Here is a 24,884-nt window from a genome sequence, read left to right as displayed (position 1 = left end):
TTGATCTGCATTAATGTCGGGTGGAAGGAGTGGAAGTTCAGCAGACGTCCGGAGGCGATGGGCTTCGAGTACCAGCAAGTACTTAGCGTCTGGTCCTCATGACGTGTTATGAAGGTGTCCAAAAACGGTATTTTATTGTCGACTTCTGTTTCTACCGTAAATTGGAGGTGTGGGTCATAGTTCGCTAGAATTGGGGAGAGTGGGCTTCCCACGATGAAACGATGAAAATAGCAACACATAGGGTTAAGAACCAGGTTAAAGCTCAATCAATTTCACCATTTTGAAACAGTCGTTGGTGGATCAAGTAGTAGTACTGTGTAAAGTTAATGATAAAAGTTCCCACAAAATCATTACAAAAGTAGGCTAAAATAGTAAAAGTTTATGTATGTTGACCACTAATTTAATTGAACCCTCAGAAGCCCGCCCAGATCATGACCAACCGACAACCACAAAACCAGACAATTGTGGACAAAAACGATAGACCAAGTAAGACTAGTTTAAGAACTTTAGAAGTGCTATTGTGACCAACCAAACCCCCCTTTTTTCAAAATATAGTTTTTCCCTTGAAAAAGGCCACATCGCATGGCCGACACGTCGGGCAGAATAAAATAAATCGTTTGATTTTCAAGACTGACAGTGCCATATTCATCTGATCCCGAGCAGAAGAAAATAACAAGAGAATATCATATCATGGTATTTATCTTAAATACTACCATACCTTGATATGCCCTTCATTAGGTGGTAATAAGAGGCAAAATAACAAAAACGAATACCAAAATTTTGTATAAAGAACACCTAGAAAACAACAAGTCTTGTTATTTCAATAATCAATGCATACCTAAAATTTCAAGTGCTGTATTTGTTATCCCAAAGTTATTCAATAACAAACTAATAACATTTCTTGTTATTTAATGTTTCAATTGTTCGATGACTTCATGATATAATAGCAAATCTTGTTCTTCGGCTATTTTCAATGCTGACCCAACAAATACTACATCAATACCAAACTCTGCTCAAATACCACCAACAGTTCTTGTGATGATCTCATAACATTTCGTAGAATAACGCAGCAATAGCAATTTTAGGTATTAGAGCACATGTTGCTCTTCACATGGTATTTGTAAGGTATGCCCTTCTGCTCGGGATCAACATAATTCAAGTCGTTTGCCAAGAACAGATATTGGTTTGATTGTTATAAGTAGTAAAAGATCAGAAATATTTTTTTTTATTTTTTTGGTTTTACAACATTTTACACCAAGCGGTGCATTCGTGTCGGTATGTTTATTAACCCTTTGGAGCCGGAGGGGTTATATATGACCCCGGTGATGAAACCGAGCATAACAAACGTGTTCGACACCAGCGAGGTTGCGTCGACAGCAGCGAAAAAAATCGGCTCCAAAAGGTTAAATCACGATATATAACCTATATTATCAAACAATGTATCTATTTATTTTTCCTTGATCTGGTGTTGTAAACTCTCCATTCCAAATCAGGGCCACCCTCACTGTAAGTCCGCTTTGAAATAAGAGCAAAATCTAGTATGGTGAATTGTTCAATAAGAGCTCGTTAAGATATTACCGTTAAGAGACTATAATCCAAGATGGCGGTCGTGGAATGATGGTTTAAGCTATGCTTCTGAATGTTGGCTTTTCATTCTTTTGAAGAAATAGAAAACACTAGTTTATGATTTTTCCCGACGTTGCGGTCCGTATGGGACCTTTTTCAAGGGTTCAATCGGTCAAGGTTTCCTAGTCAAGATGGCTTTGCCAAACTCAAAAATGTCATGCGGAAGTTTTGGTATAGATTGAGTCCGTTCGGTTTTAAGGCAAAAATTTTCGCTCCTCGTGTTTTCTCGCGCTGTCCGTCAATTTTCGAAATTTTGGCTGATGAAATTAACTGCAATCTGGATAATTTTATTACGTATTTCAAATTGCAAATTGGTTTAAGTGTGGTTCTAGTGAGTTTAAACGTTGCTTGCAATTCGTCGGTTCAAAAAGTTGTGCATGAAGAAAGAGTTAATAGTGAGTGAAGAACCTAGATGAATAGGTGCATCACAAATGCTTCCGAAATCGTTTTTATTGTGTAGTAGGGTTAAGAGTGTGGTGTAGTGGTGCTTATGCAACGAAAATGGTGAAAATTTACGTAGCTCATTCGAGGTACTGCAAGTGTTATTTTGGCCTAGACTTTGGCTAATGGGTACCAACGCACTAGAAGCGTTTTGACAGTTGTCGTCAACCACATATGGCTTGCTGTGATATATTTTTTTTTTATTGTGAAAAGGGTTTATTAGTGACGGTGCTGAATCATGAAGCAGTAGAAATTTAACAAATTGCTGATCATTGAAAGCAGCTGACATCAATCGAGTGGACGTGAGGATGGATTTGGTGAGATCGTATCATATTAAATAACTCAAAACATACTCAATGCAAAAACTTCCCTGAACATTGTTTCCTTGCATTATTTGTTGGGGATAAGCTTTAGTTTTGTTTCGTTTCAGAGGGCGAGTAATGGCGCTTAAACCTAGGCTTACATTAGCCAGGGCACAAGGGGGAAATACCTGTGTCCCTTCCCAGGAGAACTCATGGAGTGTACACTAACCCTCTTAGCCAAGTCACTCCCAACGAATATCGAATATTTATAACCAAAACTATGTATGCCGAACGGTTGGTACGAGATGTCCCCGTTCTATGGCTTAAAAAATCAACAACGCTGCACAGTAGGCCTGCCCGCTTTCATGTTTGAAATACATCTCGGATGTGCTCCAAACATTAATAATGACAAGAAAAATGATAGAATAAGTCGATTCTATCATTTTCCAGGATTCTTTCAATGAATGGCTGTGTATGTGTCGACTAGACTAGACTAGACTAGATTGAGTCCGTTCGGTTTTAAACCGTCGCACACTGGAGTAACAGGGTCCATTTCATGGCCAAAAAGTTTTAACACGTTTTCATAGTGCATTATGTATGTACTAGCGATAAAATTGTGAATTTAGATATTGAGGAAGCATTTTGGATTATAAATAGCCATATTAATCTACTTAAAGGCTAGAAATGATTTCTTATAACCTCTCTAAGGACAACGCTTATTTTCACCCCCAAAAATCGCTTGAAGCGTCGAACATTTTTATTTCACAACATAGAACTGAAAAATAATTATATTTCCATGAAAAATATTGTTTGGAAACAAGGGCCACCTCGTTTCATAGAAATTTTCCTAGAGGTGTGAGAGAAATTCAATTCTTTTATAAGTGTAGATAACGTGTTTATGTCTTCAGCAAAGTTGTGAGGTGTGTCATAATTGGGAAACTTGCTGAACAATTGTTCTATCTTCACAATTTTTGGGAATATGGACCGTTATTTTTGAACGGCCCCTTAAACTCAGTTTAAATATCGTACCTATTTCTAGATATCTTGGGAATCACATTTTCATTTTGAGGTAACTTTTATAGTGCCCTGGAAAACACATCAAAACTCAAAAATTTATCATGGATTGAGATTTTAGGAGTTTGAACATGATGATAGAAGCCGTGTGGAATATATCAGTTTGAATTTTTCTATTAAAACATGGTATTTTAACACAACTTTATACATTAAAGTAAGTTCGTGGAGTACTGAGTGAAAAACTAAATGAGTTTAGCTATAAAAAAAACAATATTTATCTGAAAATATTTTCTTAACGGTGCATCAACATATGATTACATGCTACAAATAGTGAGCTCTTTATTTTAGTTGTTTTTGATTTTTTTTATAACAAATTTTGAACACAACAGTTCTAGCTACATTAGATTACAATTGCATTGCATACATTTAGGCGTTTATCGGTGTATGGAGATTTCTGCCCAAATTTACTAAATTAATTCCATTTGACACATTTTGTTAAGAGATAGAAGACCAGATTTGTATTCTGCTATGATCTATCTACCGAGAATAAGTGGCCATTCATTGAAAAAGTAGTCAAAACGAAGTTGCTTTTCGAAATTAAACCTAAATTGTTACTAAAAACTAGTAAAAAAGGTGTAAATTTCAAAATGTTTTATTTTTTCGTCTGGTACTTTCTGGTACCCGTTCTCTTGCGATTCACAAAGGATATGCCTTATATTTTATTGTAATTTTATCCAGATCGCGGAATGCTGCAGAATCTGAAAACTTTTTGAATGCTGAAAATGGTTCAAAATTGACAAAAAACATGATTTTGAAAACTCTTCTGTAAGAGAGCAAAATAAATGAAACCAGGTGAAGTTTTTTGTTTAAATGATACACCCTTATCAGAAGAACTGTGTTACATACTCAGTTATTTTTTTTTTTTTCAAACTGTCAATATTTCGATAACTGAAGTTCTTCCGATGATTTATGATGCAAATGAAAAAAAAAAAAAAAAAAAAACAGTAGAGAAAATCGTCAAATTTCGGCATTTATTCTTAAAAAAATATGCATCCCAAAGTATTTTATTGATTGCCACATGATGAAGCATTACTTCATCTATCTTTAAAAAATATTGGACTCTGGAAAACCATGAAAAAAAAATTTTCGACTTATGGCCAGGAATTTGGCCCATTTACGCCTGTGTGCGTCGTGATGCGGAAATTTATGAAATGCACACACAAGGAACAACGAAAGATCTTGGAAGAAATGGATTCTCTTTAGTAGGGTTCTGTGGGATGTTACACCAGCGACACACATATGTTACGCGTTGGACTTCCAGCAACTTAAGAAACTTAACCCTCTAATACCCAAATTTTTGATTTTGATCTAAATATCATTTTTCGTCATCTAAAATCGATTTAAACATGTTTTGGAAGATGATTCTTTTTAATTCTCGATTTCGTGAATTTCAGTTTTTGATTTTTCTAATTTTTATTTTTGAGCATCCCCACACTTTTATATTTTTCCTGGAAGCCAATTTGGGGAACGGATTTTTTGAGATGAAAACATTTTGAGATTTTATGATTATTGTTGAAATATTATTATTTTAAATTTTTTTCACAGAAAATTTTATGTTCCGTGTAATTTTATGGAAAATAATTTTAGAGTGTATTCGATTCCCTTAAACTATTAAACAAGGATAGAATGATTTGGGAAAAATTTAAAATATGTTAATTGTAATGATTCAATACAAAATAAACAATGACTTCTAAAAGGTGACTAAAACATCAATTTTTCAATGATTTTTAAAAAATGTGAATACGCCTTAAAATACACCAAAAACTATTTTGAGGTATACAGAATAGTCCAAAATATCTGCCAAAAATATAAAAAAAATGATTTTCCTCGAAACAAAAATTACAAAAATGCTCAAACTATACCCCGTCTAAAGGCGGGATTGGGTATTAGAGGGTTAAGTCGAACTTATTCGGAACGTACGTGTTTAAGCCTTTTCAGAATTTACAGCTCATTTTCGGTACAGCCTTAAACCGCTACGCCGCATTGTGTGCCTCTGTGCATACAGGTAGAGTAGCAAGCGAGAGAAACAGGATTCGAATCCGTCACATGTGGGATTCGGTTCAAATCTAATCAAACACAATCCGTGCTCCACACGTTTGAGAAGAAATTCACGTATATGATAAAGATAGAGATTGACAAGAATGAGGGAAACTCCCACGATGTAAGGAGATGATGGGGGAAGCACGGCGTTTTACTGGAGGGAAAAACCGTGCTTCAAACAAGTTAACGTACCTATCCACTACTCTGCAGAAGATGAACAACTTGCAGAATTAGGGAACGGAATCGATTCGGGGTAGTATTTCAATCAATCTGTTTTTGATCCGTTGATTCTGTCGCTGGGCGTTATGGTAGAGTATTAGTGAAGCTTTAAGATTTAAAAGCTTACCTATCGTAGTATGCATTGAAGAAATACTGTAAATTAGGTGCTTTTTCTGGTTGTTATTGAACAGTTCATGACACAGAATGTCGTTTCTATTACTAATGATCATTATGGAAATGGATTTCTACAAATCGGAAAGTTTTCAGTCACTTTTGAATGGAAGTAACGCAAAATAGGAGCTGTCCATAACCCACGTGGTATTTTTTTTGGATTCCTGTGAAATTTCCTTCTAGGATTGCTATGGAAGTTTGTGCATGTGTTGCTCAGGGCCCATATAACCGAGGCGGTAAACGCACGGGTATTCAGCATGACCATGCTGAGGGTGACGGGTTCGATTCCCGGTCGGTCCAGGATGTTTTCGTAAAGGAAATTTCCTTGACTTCCTTGGGCATAGAGTATCTTCGAGTCTGCCACACGATATACGTATGCAAAATGGTCATTGGTAGAGAAAGCTCTCAGTTAATAACTGTGGAAGTGCTCATAAAACACTAAGCTGAGAAGCAGGCTTTGTCCCAATGAGGACGTGTTGCTTAAAACATTTCTGTAAGAATTTCCCATTAGAGTTCTTCTGAAAATTTCTCCAATGCTTGTTAAGAAATTCCAAAGATTTTTTTATTGCAAATCCAAGAAAAATTTGACGGAGTTTTAACGATTATTACAGAGATGCATTCAAAAATTCCTCTAGTGATTTCCTTTAGAAATGCCAGAAACTCTTTCAGGTATTATTGTTGAAATTTATTTATTTATTTCGTCAATCATATCGTGGACAACATATATACTTAAGGCAGTATCTTAATGATTGATGAAATTCTTTCAAAATTTCTCTAAAACTTTTTCCCAGGATGCATATTGTTTCTGCAGGATTTTTCTCTGGAACTTTTCTTCGGAGATTTTTATGAGGCTTTCCACGAAGCAGCACGAAAAAAATCCATTTTTTTAAATTTTGCATTTTTGATTTGCATATAATTTTGCACAGCTGTTCTAATATATTGATAACCATTTTTTAATATTAAAACTTTCAATGGAGTCTCGACTAACTTTCAAATAGGGCCTATGAAAAAATGGAACACATGCAAATGAAAAATCATATCTCTGAAACTGCTTGTTTAATCGGAAAACTGTCTTCGGCAAAGTTGTAGTTAAGTTAAGAAAAATACACATTGAAATTTTTTTTAGTTTTTCTTCTAAAAGAAACTGAAATTTGTTACTAAAAATTAAATATCTCAAAAAGCTATTTTTTGCCTTCGTCATATTTCGTGAGAATAAAGTTCATTCTGTTAGCTACCATCTGTAGAAATTTCATAATGGTAAAAAAATGTACAAAAAAGTTTTGGCACTTTGAACATTTTCGGTTGTGTGTTTTTTAGAGTGTATGACGAATTCACGCAAACTCGCCACGAATTCACGCAAACTGAATCCGATGGATTTTCTTTGGTTTAAAGACTATGTATTTTAAACAAGATTGCATACGTTGTTTTTCATCTAGACTAATATTTGAAAAGGGCTAAAGTATTTGACCGTTTTTTACTCAATATAACTTAAAAATGACATTACCTACAAAAAGTTATGTATGGGTGACTTTTAGATAATCATGTGAACATTCATAACATTGAACAATGTCAATACGCTTTAAAAGTCAAAAAATGCAAATAAGAAAAATTATTTCAGTTTGCAAAACATGTTCATTTTAGTAATTATTGAAAGTTTTGCCATATATCGCAAGATGGGCACTTTTGAAGAAAAGCATTTCTGAGGTACCGTGATTTCGGGTGAAATTGATCAGTGGGGTGAAATTGATCGACGTGAGGGTCATTTGCATTTGTAAAAATATTGTTTTAAAGTTAAAACAATTTGTAGAAAATGACCATCATCCGGGTAAAGCAGTGGTGCTCAAACTGCGGCCCGCGGGCCGCATGCGGCCCTCGAAGCTCTTGAATGCGGCCCGCAGAGTACTTTGGAAAAAAATACTGATAATTCAAAATAATGAAACAAATATTCCATATTATTGTGTGCAAAAAGTTATTTTACTTCGTGTCAATCTTGAGTGTAGATTTTATAATTATTTTGAAATATTTGGTCTTACCGAGGTAAGATTCAAAACATGATTCCAAGTCCTATTTATTTCAAGAACTGGATTTAATACTCTCCACAAAATCTTTAATTTGATCAAAAATTCATACAATTAGGAGTAATTAATAATTTATAGGAAATATTTTGTTTGTTATATAAAACGTCCACAATGCCACAGTAGCTACAGTTTCTTCTGTATTTTGATGCTACATTTTGGAAATGGTGTATAGATAATCCAGCCATGAGTAATAAATGATTCGCTACTACAAATGACTCAAAATTGGATAGAATTTCCGATTTAAAATATGTTTTTAATGGTCAAACTGCGATTTTTGAAATTATTAAAGAGCATGAGATACTTATCGAAATTATTGAAAAATGTATGATTTTTCAATACTAAAATTACCTTAGTAAAAATGTTAGAACACTTTAAATACAATATCACGATAACTTTCATCCTGCGGCCCACGGCTCAGACGCAAAATCTCAATTTGGCCCGCGGTATACATCAACCTGAGCACCACTGGGCTAAAGGATTATTGAATGATGAGTTACATGTTTTACAGTCAATTAGTCACATATTTCTGTATTAAATATTTTCCGTAATTGCGTATCTGGCGAATCTCAAATACCCTTTCAAACTTTTGTTACCGTGGCTGTATCGCACATGTAATGAATATTCGAATGGATGCTTTTAGCTGCCAAGTATTTGCTAAACACGATTTCAAACAAAAACAACTATACAACTATGTTTTCTTAACCCAACGTTTCGGTCCTTATTGGACCTTTTTCAAGGATTCTGTAATGTTTGAGTTTGACCATATCGCTGCATTCGAAATCACGATAGCATTAGTGGAAAATTTTTGACAGCTCCTCCCATCTTAAAGTATATTCTCCCATACCTAATAGAAGGCTCCTAGCAATATCATAAACTTCCCCTAAAATGCTACGTCTTTAATGGACGGTTCCTAACAACAAATACTTCATGTCATCATTTTGCGTGTTTCTCTTCGGTAGAAAAGAAAAGATTTTATCCAGGGCGTTTTTTACAGATATTTTCATATATTAAATTAAACATAGCTCCATATGTTTGATTCACAAGTCTATCTAATGCAAAGTATTTATTTTATTCTCCTATGAATAAGAAAACTTTTAAGTTGAAATTCGACTTCTGCTTGATATTCTGAATTTCTGTGTAACAGATCTGGTGTTCTGTTTCAAAAGAGAATCCTAAATTATATTCTTTGTATTGGATAAATTTATAATTGAAACATATAAAGCTATGTTCAATATTAATATGTGTAAATCCACGTATAAAAATACCCAAAAATTGGTTTGACTAAAAAAAAACATTTTGTGTTGGGTTAGATTCAGATAATAGCAATTTCATTACTATGATCCATTTTGAATTATATTCTTAATGGTTGGTGTGGGGTTTGGTTCTCCGAAATAGGATTAATTAAATTTCGCAAATGGGCATGTATTCCAAATTGACTTCAATTTTTTTTTTAACTTTGTTTAGCGTGATCGTTTTTTCAATATTTCAATTTTTTACTTGAAAGTTCACACAAATTCCTTAAAGTCACACATACCACACTTTTTGTAGGTCATGTTATTTTTAAGTTACATTGGTATAAAAAACGGTCAACAACTTAAGCGGCCGAGGTAACACTTCACCACCGACTGATGGACCGTGTGGTGACGACGTTGGTTGGTGGCATTCAGTACAAAGCTCGCACCCGTTTGTTTCGTTGCATTGCTTCATGTCGCAGCTTTATGGTTTTATGGCTCAGCGGCATAATCCTATGATTTAGCGGCATGGTTCTATGATTTATAGTCATGTTATCACGAAGCGGCATATTTTATGATTTCATGAATTTTTCGTCATGTTTTGGGTTCCGGATTTTTACCCGTGTATGAATTCCCCCAGAGACATCTCAAGGAGTTTTTCTAATTTTTTTTTCAGAAATTCCTCCAATATTCCCTCAGAATTTTATTGATGGATTTATACAAGAATTCCACCAGTACCTTTGGCTGCAATTTCTGCAGGAAAGTAGGCAGATATTCTAAATAGATTCCTTTAGAAATCTCTCTAAAAAAAATAGATGTAAAACTCCGTGACAGAGTTTTAGAAGAAATCCCGCTCTGAAATTTCTGCAGAAATCCCTTAAATTGTGACGAAGTTTCTGAAGATATTTTTGAATGAATCCCTGACGGAATATCAGAAAAAATCAGAGTGGGAATTTCCAAAAGAATCTCTGAAGGATTTATTTAAAACATCTCCAGTTAAATTTCTGAGGAAATCTCAGAAAGAACTATCGAATGAACTTCCAGATGAATAAAAAAAATACGGAAATTTTTGAAGAAATTCAAGAAGGGAGAAAAACTTCTTATAGAAATACCAGAAGGAATTTCATGGAAAAAATCGTGAGTGAAGTTCCTGGAGAAGTTTATTCAGTAATCTTAAAGAAAATTGTTGAAAAAATCCTTTAATAAAATTATTTAACGAGTTTGTGAAAGATTTTCTAAAGAAATCCATGGAGAACTTTCCGCTACTACTTTGTATTTTTAATTTTATGAAGAAGAAATTTCTGACAGAATTCCTGAATCACTCTGTAAACATATTTCTGAAAAAAAAAATCCTGTAAGAATACTTGAAAAAACACATAGATAAGCTTCGATAAAGATCCTCGACATATTTTTAAAGGAATTCGTTAGAAATTCTCAGGGAACATATCTGAATACATTCCTCAAAGAATTCGCAGATAAATTCTTTAAGATATCTTTAAAGTAAATGAGAAATTTATGGGGAAATACATGCACAAACATCTGGAGGAAATCCTGAAGGAATCTCTGATCAAATCACTGGTAGACTTCCTGAACGAATTTCAGAATGAATCTCTGGCAGATTTTTCGAAGAAACCACTTTAAGAATTTACGAAAGAATCTTTAAAAAAAAATCCTGAAGAAATTTGTAAAGGAATCCCTGGAGGGGTTTTCTAAATGAATCCCTAGAATAATTTCTGGTGGAGTTTCCGAAGGAACTCATGGGAATCTCTATAAAGGAATTCCTGGATAAATTTCTGGGGAAATTCTCCAGGGAATTTCTGAAGGAACCTTCTGAAAAAATCCGTAGAAAAATTTTTAAAGCGGTCCATAGAGAATTTCTTAATGGAATCCTGGGACAAATTTACGAAGTTATCTCATAAAGAATTTCTGAAGAAATCTTCTAGGAACTTTCTTAAGGAATGCCTGGAAACATTTCTGCAGAAAACTTTGGAATAATTTCTTATAGAAGTCTGTGGAAAATTTTCTAGAGAAAGCCGTTGAGAAATTTCTGGAGGAATTCTGAACTTTTGATTTTCTGAAGGAATCGCTGACAGTAGTTCTGAAGAAATAGGGTAGCGAACCACTTGGGCAGCGGCCGATATTTTGGGCACTCCTCGCTATAACTCAGTAAATTCCAAACCAATTGACTTGAAATTTTGTACGCAGGTAGCTACTATACATATCTCATCGCGTTCCAAAAATTGTGTCAATTGGTTTAGAATGGGCTGAGTTATAGCAGAAAGTGCCCAAAATAGGACCCCTGCCGAGATGGTTCCACTTCCCTACGAGGATAATATCCGGACAGAATTCTCGCACGGAATGTTGAAATACCACTAGTTTACAGCATTTTTGAACTCGGTAAGCTGATGATCGTTTTTGGTGTAGAATCATGCTCTGAGTTCGAAAACGCGAAGAAAAAAAAATACAGTAGAGCGGAATTTTTCCGACTTTCTATACAAGGTTGATGATTTGAAATCAATTTTGTTCTATTTTTAAGCAAAGTCGCTCACTTCACAAATCAAATTCTCCGTATTCAATGCTCCGATTGAGCTGAATTTTTTACTGCATCTCGCCTACATATGAAATGTCAAATAAACGTTGAGAAAGAATTTTTAAATTGTTTTTTTTTTTCTTATTGAAAAAAATACATTTCTCCATATATTTTTGGAAATTTTGCTAAAATTTAAGGAGTTTGTCCCCAAAACTCGCCAATATTTTGAATTTCATCAATCTGACGCAAAACCTGCATTCAGATGATCGGATGGTATTACATTCGGCTTTAAATTTATTGAGAAAGATTAAAAATTGGTAGAACAAAATGCAAGTTATTTGAATTTTATTAAATTTCAAATTTTAAAAAGTTGTAAAACTCGATATTGAGCTCAAATTTAAAAACTGTTCTACTTTAAATTTTTTGAAGCATGGTTTCGAAATCAGCGCTAAATTATGCATCAAAAATTTTTGGCGTTGACAGAAGTTCCCGAATTTCGTTTTATTTTATAAACTTGTGTAATTAAGGCGAAACTGGAAGCATTTCCTCATTTTTTTGGTTTTTGATTTTTTATTAAATAACGAAGCAATATTTTTAAAATCGGTTTTCGTACACATGTAGAGTATGGATCAGGGTATCTTCTGATTTTTTACACTGCAGAAAATGTTTTTCGTTTTTGCAGAAACCATTTTTTAGTGAAATTTTGTTCAAAAATGGTTTCAGCAAAAACGAAAAACATTTTCTCTCGCGTAAAAAAATCAGAAGATACCCTTATCCATACTCTACATGTGCACGAAAACTGATTTTGAAAATATCGCTTCGTTATTTAATAATAAATCAAAAACCAAAAAGTAAGGAAATGAATCCAGTTTCGCCTTAATGAAGGCATTTCCGAGGAAACCCATGGAAGGTATTCTAGAGGAGTTGTTTGAGAAATTTTTGGAGGATCCTTCCGAGATAGACTTTAAATGAAATTCTAGAGCAATTTCTAAAGAAATCAATGATAGATGTTCTAACAAAAGGAATCCGTAAAATACTTCCTCAAAGGATTTTTTTCCTTTAGATTTTCTAAAGGAATTCATGGAACAATTCAGGAAGGAATCCAAGGAGAAATTTCCCATGACATTCCTGGCAGAACTTATATAAAATTCTCGGGAACATTTGGCTTCAGAAATTTCTGAAGGATTTTATCAGGAGTAATGTCTGCAGAAATCCATGGCTTGTTTTCCAAATGCATCCTTTGATAAATTTCTGCAGAAATGTTGCAAAATTTTCAAAAATAACATTTTGAGTATATTTTTTTTATGAAATATCTGAATTCATCCCTGAAAGAATATCTAGAAATTCCTCGAGAAAATTTAGGTATGAATCTGTGATAGATTATTTTGAAGAGCTCAGTAATTCATGGGCGCTCATTAAGGTGGCCCACACTTACATGAAAAACAAAAATTTCGAAAAATGCCAAGTCTTACCTCCTAAATCAGTTGTTTTAGATTCCCAGAAGCTACGTTCAAAATTTGAGCAAAATCAATTAAGCCTAAGGGGCGCTCAAAACGCTTGAAGTTTGTATGGGAAAACTTGGCCAAATGTATGCAGAAATTTTAAGTTTTCGAATTTTGCCACTAGGTGGCGCTGTAAGCGTTAAATAATCAAACCCTGTTGCATTATTGTGGTGACTTTGTCGAAGGCCTCAAAGTGATCCAACGTCTGCGAAAAAAGTTATACCCTAGGTAAACTGCCGTTCTACGCCCGATTGTCCCATGTTATATGGGAATCACATATAACATGGGACAATTATGCGTAGAACGGCAGTAAAGTGGGGATAAACTTTATTGTTGTTTTTCCAATACATGTAAAGGAATAATATCAATAATGAAATCTCAATACTTTGCCTCACTTTCCCTAGGGTATAACTTTTTTCACAGCCGTCGGATCACTTCACGGTCTTCGACAAAGTTTTTTGGCGTATAGTCACCTATAATAATACCAAAGGGTTTGATTATTCAACGCTTACAGCGCTTCCTAGCGGCAAAATTCAAAAACTTAAAATTTCTGCATACATTTGGCTAAGTTTTCCTACACAAACTTCAAGCGTTTTGAGCGCCCCCTTAGGCTTAACCGATTTTGCTCAAATTTTGAACGTAGCTTCTGGGAGTCCAAAACAACTGATTGAGGAGGTAAGACTTGGCATTTTTCGAAATTTTTGTTTTTCATATAAGCGTGGGCCACCCTAGCGCTCATACTGGAAGGAAATTAATGTTATTTATTCCAAGATCTGATTACTCAGTGAGTAACTTGGAGTAGCCTCGATGACACCACTGTTTATAACCAGGATCCTGACGTTCTATATTTTTCATCTGCTGTAAAAAAGTGCTACTGTAGCATTAGGATTATACTTTTCCAGCTATCCATGAATCCAAACCGTCAACACAACCTGACCCATAATTCCAGGGCCGGATCTAAGGGGGGCCAGGAGGGCCCGGGCCCCGGGCCCCCACATTTTAAGGGCCCCCACAAAAACCTTTTATGGTTGCTAACATTAACTTTATTTCACATATTACTCAAGTACTGTTCGAAAATAGGGAAAAACATTTTTGGTCATCCCTCCGAGGAGCCTCCGCATCCGATCGGGCCCCGGGCCCCCACAATCCTTAATCCGGGCCTGCATAATTCTCATAACACTTTCACTCACAACATCACTTTCAACGGTTGCCACCTAATTTACATGTTGTTTTCCAACGCTCTTTCTCATCATTTCCACCAGCAGCGATCAAAACGCATTACACCAAACGTGACACCTTTTGTAGTTGGTAGCCTGCATTTTTTTCATTGTCGGTGTTGATGTACTTTGGAAATGCGGTGTCAACCGGAGAGAACCCAATTCAACGCTCAGACACAATGGCACACAAGGGAACCTTCTCGCGTTTTTCCTTTTCCTACCTGTCCTACCGGAACGCTGGCAGCTAACAGGATGTAACTGAGCAGCAGGTGTAAGTTTCTACCAACCGCCACCGCCATCGTCATCTCAGTCACCCGTGACGGTGTTTCTACCCGAGCCCAGCCTGAGAAGGAAAGCAGGAAAAGCATTGAAGGAAAGCCTCGGAGAGCAATGAGTTCGGCCAGGTAGCGTAGAAGTGAAAAGTTCTTTTGTTGAAAGCGGACCAAACGGAATTGTACTGATGATGAGGTGTTGTTAGGGCATCTAGTTGGAGGCATGGAGAAAAGGTATGATATCTGGTAGATTTCTGTATTGGATATATTATACGAAATCCAATTGGCGACTTTATAGCTCTGTGTACCGAAAGGTCTACGAATTTATTACAATGCTTGAAGTTTTTTTTTATTCCAAGCAACTGTTTAAACTGTTGTTTATTGTCTAAATAACTTTATATAATAATTTGGGTTTGTTACTGTTGCAAAAGAAAGGTACAAACATACATTTACTACCGCTAGGTGGATAGATCAAACAGCATTTTTACGCTGTTAGCATTTCCGGTGACTTCGAAAAGCATGCGGTTCGTGCAATTGCTTTCATGTACCATGCGACGTGAACGGAGAATTTATTTTCCATTTGCCACAGAGAGCAGCATTGGGAAAATTATTAACAGCTTTGTGAACCACCACAGAAGTTGTTGTAAACGGAGATGCAGTTGAGAGGTGTCAATTTTCCGACTTGACGACGACGAACGGTCCCTCCGTATACAATTCCGATGCACCATTACGACGCCGAGAGGACGAAAAAGCAGTCGGAAAACGAGGAAAAATATGATCAAAGCGATTCGGCTGCTGGCGGAATTATGTTTTCCAATTAAAAATTCAATGATGAGAAAAGTTCCCGGCTGAGGTTAATTTAATATTTGAAACAAGTTTACGTGAGAAACACGACTGGTGTGAAATGTACGCGATCTTTTGCATGGCAAACAAACCTGTTGCCCGTCAAAGTCGAGTGATTTCGTTAAGAAGAATGAACAAAGTAGCTGTCGTGTAATTAAAATTGTTATTTTCAGTACAGGCGACAAACGTAAACTTCAATTAGTTTTCTCACTTCGAAAGAAAGTTCAAATCAAAAAACATCACTCCTGTTAAAAAAATGATGCTGGATGACAAAGAAGAAAGGTTCAGCTCCAAAGCAGTACCTAATTGGAAGGCTCCGGGTACCGATCATTTCATGGTTTCTCTGCTCGGAACATAAACCACTGCAACCATGAAACAATATTTGATCTTTTGTGGTTGTCAAGCGGTCGTCGATAAAACCGGTTTGATAACTTCCCACGAACTCATTCGTTTCAGGTGACAGTCGACGGAAGATGATCTGTGATAGCACTTTGTAGGCAGCATTCAAAATGGTGATCACTCGTAAGTTCTCACATTGGAAATGGACGCCTTTCTTGTAAATGGAGCAGATTACCCCATCCTTCCACTCCTCCGGCAGCTTTTCGATTGTCCAGATTTTGACTACTAATTGGTGCAGATGAGCTCTGCTGCGATACCATCCTTACCAGCTGCTTTGTTGTTCTGAGCTGATGGATTGCACCCTTAACTTCCCTCAGCGTGAAAATTGGTTAGTTCTCGGCCTCTGCTGCACTAACGTAGTCATTTCCTCCGCTGCCTTGATCAACCGTGCCTACATTCTCTTCCTCATTCAGGTGCTCGTCCAAGGGCTGCTTCCACCTTTCGATCACCTCATGTTTGTCCGTCAGGAGACTCCCGTCCTTATCCCAGCAGATTTCGGCTTGCGGCACGACGCCTTTGCGGTATACGTTCAGCTTCTGGTAGATCTTACGTACATCCGCTTCTTTCAGGCAGTGCTTTTCGTTTCTGTCTGTATCGTTCCATGTTCTGTCGGGTTCCTTGCTGCCCTCGCTGCGTTTTCTCCTTCAAAATCCTCGTCGAATTAATTGTACGGCCAAATCCGTTCGACGTGCCAAGTAACATTTTATTAACCAATTAGTCTTGAGGACTTTTTGAAAGCCGTCATAAAACCTAATACCTTTTGTTTTGGTTTTATGAGTGTTCTAAGAACCTCTTCTAGTCTATTTGATTAATAAATGTACCCAATGGTGCTCTCGGCTGCTTCGTTGATGGATACTTTGACTGTTCTTTAGCAGTAGGCAGTAGTAGGCCATTTTCGTTCGTCAGCTGGAGAGTGCTGAACTTTCAAATCGTCAGTCTGAATTCCTCCTCCAGGCTTACCTAAACGTTCACGTCTCCTATGATGCCCTTGACCTCGCAGCTTGGGCTGCAGTCGTACTCGTGCTGTGGGTAAAATACATCTTTGCCGTCATCAGTGCTTTCGGTAGTGAGGGCTCACTTTTCTTATCGGTCAGAATAACACCGACTAGTGTCGGTGAGGATAAGGCCTCCGCTGTACGTAGGTGTCGTCTCCATTCTACTTGGTCTATAGATGTGTGTCTTCGGTTCCGCACTCTGCGGAGGGTCCGCAGATCGTCCTCCACTTAATCGACCCACCTGCCTCGCTGCGCTCCACGTCTTCTTGTACCGGTCGGATGACTCTCGAGAACCATTTCAGTCGGGTTGCTATACGTCATCCTGATGGCGTGACCCGTCCACGGTAGCCTCCCGATTTTTGCGGTGTGGACGATGGTTGGTTCTCTCAGCAGCTGATGCAGCTCGTGGTTCATTCGCCTTCTCCAAGTCCCGTCTTCCATCTGCACTTCACCGTAGATGGTACGCAACACCTTCCGTTCGAAAACTCCAAGGCCGCGTTGGTCCTCTGCACGTAGGGTCCATGCTTCGTGCCCATAGAGGACTACCGGTCTAATCAACGGTGTCGTTGTCGGGGGTCACCAGTGAGCCCAAGTACACGAATTCTTCAACCGCCTCGATTTCATCACCGTCGATAGAAATTCGGGGTGGTGGGCGCGGTGATTCCTCCCTGGAGTTCTTTGCCATCATGTACTTTGTCTTCGACACATTAATGACTAAACCGATTCGCCTGGCTGCACTCTTTAGTCGGATGAACGTTTCCGCCATCGTCTTTAATTTACCATCTATAATATCAACATCAACAGCGATACCAAGCAGCGGAACGCACTTCGTGAAAATCGTCCCACTAGTGTTTATCCCCGCTCTCTTTATCACACCCTCTAACGCAATGTTGAACAGCAAGCACGAAAGATCATCACCATGCCGTAGCCCTCTGCGAGAGTGTTCCTGATACCTAAACTACGCACATCACTCGATCCATCGTCGCATTGATCAATCGTATCAGTGTATCGGGGAATCCGTATTCGTGCATAATCTGCCATAGCTGTTCTCGATCGATTGTATCATACGCCGATTTGAAATTGATGAACAAGTGATGTATGGGCCCTCGCGGCATTTCTGCAACACGTGGCGAATAGCGTATATTTGGTCCGTCGTAGCGCGTTCACCCATGAATCCAGCCTGATATTGCCCCAGAAACTTTCTTGCAATCGATGATAGACGGCAGTTTAAAATTTGAGAGAGTAGCTTGTAGTCAGCGCTTAGTAGTGTGATCGCGTGATAGTTCCCGCAATTCAACTTGTCGCCCTTTTCGTAGATGGGACACACGACACATTCCATCCTTCCTCCTCTCAAATCTAGGTAATGACCCTGTGTAGTGCTCTCACCAGTTCTTCTCCATCGTATTTTAGAAGCTCGCTTGGTAGTCGATCTGCTCCAGCGGCTTTGTTGTTCTTCAACCGGCCAACCTCCTCCTCAATCTCTTGGAGTTCAGGGGCTGGAAATCTTTTGTCCTGCGCACGTACTCCTAGATCTGTTGCTTGCAATGTCGCCATTGAGGTGCTCACCGTAATGCTGCCGCCACCTCTAGACAGCCTCACGCTCGCTCGTGAGAAGATTCCGCCATCTTTAAGTGTAGCTGCGCCAAGCTGGTCTTGCTTTGGTAGGGCCACTGCAAGCTGCTACGCGTAGTATTGCACCACTTCTACGTTACGCAGCTGCTCGATGTTGAGCCACGGCGTTCGACTTCGACGCGTGGTAATAACTGTCGTGAGTTTTGAGCGCATGCATACAGCGACTATAGGAACTTGTAAGGACCAGAGCTTATCGACTCACTATTTTCTCGAGCAGAAGAGAATAACAACAGCATAACAAAATGCGTTATTTTGATAAAATAACTGCATAATGGAATTTGTAATTTTTGTGTTTTTAACATAACATATTGAGTTATAAACTTGTCTGTCATAAGCGTCAAAATAACAAGTCACATAACAAAAATTTGTTCCTGGAAAATCAATTCAATAACATGTTTTGTTAGTGTCAATAACAACTTAATAACAGTGAATTTCGGAAATGTTTCAATAACAAATTTTGATATTAAAGAGTTATTGATAACATTCCGAAAGCAAAATTAGTTATGATATCACACGATCGCATATGCGATTGAATAGGATGCTAAAGTGGAGGCGATATGCGTACACTTTACCCGTGATTAAATGGAAGTGTTTACGCATAGGGCCTCCATTTTAGCATCCTATTCTACATTATATTTGACTTCGTGTTCGCTGAGAAAGCTATACATATTTATTTCTGAAAAATCCCATTCAAAACCATCTATAATTTTGATTCAGCTGTCTGAATTAGATTTGTTTTAACAAGTTTACTCAATAAGTTTGACATTTTTATCATTGAAATTCTCAGAACAACCCGCTGGCAACGCTGGACACCTCGAAGATGATAGATAGGGCAGAATGAGAGTGAATTTGACAAGGGAAAAGAAAGAACAAAAACAAGACTAATCTGATTGATCACGTTTTATTTCCTTGTGGTGAATCAACTAAAATAACTAAAATTAGTGGTTTCTTTTACAAATAAATGAATTTGAACTATTGTAAAGGAAACTAAAAGTAAGTTTATAATGAATTTGACAAATTTGTTACTAATTTAAAACCTAACTATACAGATACGAGCAAGTTAAAACCGACAGCTACATGACAGGTTAAAATCGCAGGACAAACAGTTAATGGGAATAATTCTATCTGCAAGAGGCAAACTATTTGTGAGTAAAACATGAACTAAACCAAAACGAGAAAGAAATAACAATATATTTTGATTGTAGCTTTGATCTACTTCCACGGAACGTTGATTCGAAGATTGTTTACATAATCCGAACAAAATCAAAGAAATACGATTCGGATAACCTCAAAAGATGAGTGTTTCTTCCGAGAAAAACTGTTTGCTGTGCGACGATCCGGATCGAGCTGATCGGAACATGGTCCAATGCGACGAATGCAGGCTTTGGGCGCATTTTTGCTGTGCCGAGGTCGGCGCCGATATAAAGGACAAGCCCTGGAGTTGCCCAAAGTGTTTGTCTCGGCTCAGAGTGCCGGAAGAAAAGGGCAAGAAGAAAACCAAGAAGTCTGGTTCCAAGAGCGACGCTGGATCAGTAAGAAGCTTAGTTTCGGCTATAGAGCAGCTTGAAATGGAGCAGAGCGCGCGAGAGAAGGCCTTGGATGAGGAAAGAGCTGTTCGGGAAAAGCGTTTGGAAGTGGAAAGAATCCTGACCGAAAAACGATTGAGGCAAGAAAAGGAAATTCGACAACTAGAACTGCAGCAGGAGCGCGAGTTACAAGAAATGCAACTAAGGCAAGAGCAGGAAATGATGGAAAGAAAATTAGCGGCTGAAGAAGACTTCATTAAAAGACAACAGGCGATGCGAGAACATTTCAAGCTGGCACATAGTTCGACCAAGGGGAAATTAAACCTGTTAACTAGCGAAGATGGTGCAGTTGGGGGCGAGGTCAGAAGCGTACCCAAGGGCAACGTAGGACTGGACGTCATCTCAACCCGTGAGGTCATCTCTTCGGCTGGCAGTAAGGTTGAAAATTGGCTGAAAGAGCAACAGGCGGGTCAACGGCAAGATCATCGAGGGGCGTTTCCTAAGTCGACAAAATTTCAAGAAGAAGCACTGAAGAAGAAGAAGAAGTTGTCAAAGCTGGAGCGGCTGAAGGCTTTGCTCGAAGAAGATTCAAGTGAAGAAACGGATCAAGAATCGGTTGACGCTGAAGGAAATGGGGAACCATTCGGAGAAGAGCCACCAGAGAGCATTGCAAAGCAAAACTGGACTCCAGGAATCACTGAGCTGGAACAGAACCAACGAACGGACACGGACAATCGATGGAACAGGATGCCGGACGGGCCGGGGTATATGAGGGCCCCAACCAATGCCGAATACGGTCGACGAGTGGATGGCTTGGGACGGACTAGTTTCGCTACAAACAGATATGGTGAGAGATTGAATGATCCAGATCAACAACACCGTAATCGTTTGGCGGGCCAACGAGAGATCGAACAGTTGCGACCGTTAACATCGGAACAAATGGCAGCTCGGCAATTCATGTCCAAACAATTGCCAATATTCAAAGGGGAACCAGAAGTGTGGCCTCTCTTCATAAGTAGTTTCGAGAACACCACCAACGCTTGCGGCTTCACAAATCTCGACAACTTAAAGAGGCTGCAGGATTCCCTGCAAGGTGAAGCACTAGAAGCTGTGCGAAGTCGATTGGTATTGCCTGATGCAGTTCCAGGAGTGATCACCGATCTCCGGAACCTGTTTGGAAAGCCAGAGAAGCTCCTCAAGACTTTGTTGGTCAAGGTGCGGAGGGCACCAGCACCGAGGGCCGACCGTTTGGAAACGTTCATCCATTTTGGAATCATCGTTAAGCAATTGTGTGACCATTTGGAAGCAGCCGGCCTAACAGATCTCTTGAATAACCCCATGTTGGTCCAAGAATTAGTAGAGAAGCTTCCACCCAACTACAAACTGGACTGGGTGCGTTTCAAAAGATTCAGCCATGGTAGCCCACTGCGAATGTTTACCGATTTCATTTCTGATGTGGTATCGGATGTGTCGGAAGTAGCGGATTTCTCTGCGGCGAGCTCTCCAGAACCGGTACGCGCAAAGCACCGGAGCGACAAGAAGAAGGAATATGTTCATCTACACGCTGCGTCATCAAAAGGAGAACCCGCTAGCGGTAAAGCTGTAAAGCCCGAAGTAAAGCCTTGCTGGATGTGTAAACGGTCAGACCACAAGATAAGGTATTGCGATGATTTCAAGAAGTTATCAGTGACGGATCGTTTGAAGTTGGTGGAAAAGCACAAGTTGTGCGTACTCTGCCTAAATAGCCATGGAAAAGCAAGATGCAGTTTCAAGCTACGCTGCAACGTCAACGACTGTCAGGAGTACCATCACCCATTGCTACACCGCACAAGGGAGTATGTCCAAACAGTTGAAGAATACTCCAATGCACATTGTCGTTTGAACAGATCGGTCATCTTCCGGATGGTACCAGTGACGATTTCGGTCGGGGATCTGTCCGTCAATACACTGGTGTTTCTCGACGAGGGATCTTCAGTGACATTGATTGAAGACATCGTTGCCAACCAGCTACAAGTGAAAGGAGTGCCGGAGCCCCTAACAGTGACGTGGACTGGCAACATGAAAAGGCACGAAGACGGATCTAGAAGAGTCAACGTTTTGCTGGCTGCGAGAGGTTCAAATGAGAAACTTTTGTTACAAGGTGCCCACACTGTTTCAGGATTGGTTCTCCCAAAGCAAAACGTGAATCTAAAAGAGGTCAAAAGGCGCTTTCCTCATTTACGTGATTTGCCAGTAGCTGAGTTAGGTTTGGAAGAACCGACAATAATGCTCGGGTTGGACAACCTACACATATTTGCTCCGCTGGAATCTAGAATCGGTCAACCTGGCGAACCAATAGCAGTCAAAACCAAATTAGGGTGGACTGTTTATGGTCCCTTGCAGAAGAACCAGATGGCGACGGTTCATGTAAATTTCCATATGATAGATCCAGTGTCGAACCAAGAACTGCATGACGTGATGCGTGCTCAATACTGTCTTGAAGAATCCGGAGTTATGCCCTCTGGAGTTCCTGAATCGCACGAGGATCAAAGAGCACGCGAGATTCTGCGGACGACTACTGTTCGCATTGGTGACCGTTTTGAGACAGGGTTACTCTGGCGACGCGATGAAAGAAGATTTCCCGATAATTACGGTATGGCGAAGCGAAGATTATTGGCGTTAGAGCGAAAGTTGGCGAACAATCCAAAGATGCAGGAGGCCGTCCGTCTGCAAATCACTGAATACCTAGCAAAACAATATGCTCACATAGCGACCGAGGAGGAACTACTTGGGTCCAATCCGGCGGAGGTATGGTACCTACCACTGAACGTTGTGAAACACCCACACAAGCCAAATAAGTTACGCCTGGTTTGGGATGCCGCCGCGATGGTTAGAGGAATCTCACTGAACACAGAACTGTTGAAGGGTCCAGATATGCTGTCATCGCTACCATCTGTTCTTAGTTGTTTTCGAGAGCGCCGAGTTGGATTTGGTGGTGACATAGAGGAAATGTATCACCAGTTAAAAATAAGAAGGGAAGATCGCCAAGCACAACGTTTCCTCTATCGTTCACACCCAGACGACGCAGAGCCACAGATCTATGTGATGGACGTTGCGACTTTCGGGTCGACCTGCTCACCGTGTTCCGCGCAGTTTATAAAAAATCTGAATGCGGAAGAGTACGCCTGTCAATACCCAGAAGCTGCCACTGCAATCACGAAACGCCACTATGTGGATGATTACTATGACAGCGCCGACACTGTAGCAGATGCTGCGAAACTTGCTAAGGATGTGAAGCTAGTCCACTCAAAGGGTGGCTTTCACATCAGAAATTGGGTCAGCAATTCCATTGAGTTTAGGAGAGAGATGGGTGAACAAAATGCAGCTACAACTGTTCACCTGAAAGATAAAACAGCGGGAACAGATCGCGTCCTGGGTGTAATGTGGGATACTCGAAGTGATTGCTTTCTATTCGTTACCCCTTCCCGTTCGACTGGAGACCACCCAACAAAACGTGAAATCCTTAGCTGTGTCATGGCAATATTTGACCCATTGGGACTTCTGTCGCCGTTTACCGTCTTAGGAAAAATCCTCGTACAAGACTTATGGCGGACTGGATGCGATTGGGATGCGCCGATTGATGAAGAATCTCTTTGTAAATGGAAAGACTGGACGCAGCAGATGACGAAAATGGAAAATGTTAGGATTCCCAGGGCCTATTTCGACAATGCCACGACTTCTCAGCTGCACGATATTCAGCTACATGTATTCACTGATGCTAGTGAGAGCGCCTACGGTTCCGTCGCTTACTTTCGCGCTGTGGTTGATGGTGATGTACGTTGTACTCTGGTGATGAGCCGAACGAAAGTGGCGCCACTTAAGCAGCTTACGGTACCAAGATTAGAGCTTCAAGCAGCTGTAATGGGTGCTAGATTGGCGAAGACAGTCTGCCGTAATCACAGGATCGTACCTGACAAAGTTTTTTTTCTGGTGCGACTCTCGCACAGTGCTATCCTGGATACGCTCGGATCAACGACGATATAAACCGTTTGTGGGGTTCCGCATTGGAGAGATCTTGGATCTAACTAGGTTAACGGACTGGCACTGGGTACCCACAAAGTTTAATGTGGCCGACAAGCTCACTAAGAGAGGCCGCGAATGGAGTTTCGAAACAGGAGGTACCTGGCTAAATGGTCCAAGTTTTTTGTCACTGAGCGAGGTTGAGTGGCCGCTGCAACCTACATTCCCAACGAACATCGATGAGGAAGTAAGGGCCGCTCACTTGTTCCACGACGTCACTGTCATGCAGCCGCTCGTGGATTGTCGGCGAATCTCTAGATGGACCGTTTTGGTGCGTACGATTGCTTGCGTCTACCGATTCGTGTCAAATTGTATGAGGAAGAAGAACGGATTGCCAATAGAATCGCTAAAACCAACTACAAAACAGGAAAAAATGCTACAGAATCAGGCTGTGCTGGCGGACCGCGTGCCGTTAAAGCAAGAAGAGTTCCGCAAGGCTGAATGTTTCCTGATTAAAGCAGCTCAGGCGGAATCGTATGCGGACGAGTTGAAAGTACTGCTCAAGAACCAAGATAGGCCGGCTGATCAGTGGTATTCGTTAGAAAGATCAAGCCCGCTGTACAAACTAACGCCGTTAATTGACGAAGATGGTCTCATCCGTATGGAAGGAAGAGCCAAGGATGCGGACCTCTTACCATTTGACCTGCGTTTCCCGATCATTCTACCTAAAGGTCATGAGATAACCAAAAGAATAATTCAGCACTATCATAGTAAGTTTGGACATGC

At 39.4% G+C, this 24,884-nt stretch overlaps 1 protein-coding gene across 2 annotated transcripts; it reads left to right on the top strand.

Annotated features, from left to right (window-relative positions):
* Window positions 1-19,375: 19,375 nt before the first annotated feature.
* On the top strand, window positions 19,376-24,132 carry LOC134291789 (uncharacterized). Of its 2 annotated transcripts, XM_062860005.1 has the most exons (3): window positions 19,376-19,566; window positions 19,623-19,718; window positions 19,779-24,132. In XM_062860005.1, the coding sequence occupies exon 3, from the start codon at window positions 19,869-19,871 to the stop codon at window positions 24,120-24,122; it is 4,254 nt and encodes a 1,417-aa protein (XP_062715989.1). In that variant the 5' UTR covers window positions 19,376-19,566; window positions 19,623-19,718; window positions 19,779-19,868; the 3' UTR covers window positions 24,123-24,132. The 2 variants fall into 2 exon arrangements, with proteins under 2 accessions (XP_062715989.1, XP_062715988.1); XM_062860004.1 differs by having other exon boundaries at window positions 19,623-24,132.
* Window positions 24,133-24,884: the final 752 nt, after the last annotated feature.

Source organism: Aedes albopictus, chromosome 3 (genome assembly GCF_035046485.1).
Source record: "Aedes albopictus strain Foshan chromosome 3, AalbF5, whole genome shotgun sequence".
NCBI lineage: Eukaryota > Metazoa > Arthropoda > Insecta > Diptera > Culicidae > Aedes > Aedes albopictus.
The sequence above is the reverse complement of the archived record's forward strand: the minus strand, read 5'-3'. Positions and strand labels throughout refer to the sequence as shown.

Bases quoted from the DNA above. Each gene is read 5' to 3' on its own strand.
- LOC134291789 (XM_062860005.1), top strand. From the start codon at position 19,869: ATGAGTGTTTCTTCCGAGAAAAACTGTTTGCTGTGCGACGATCCGGAT.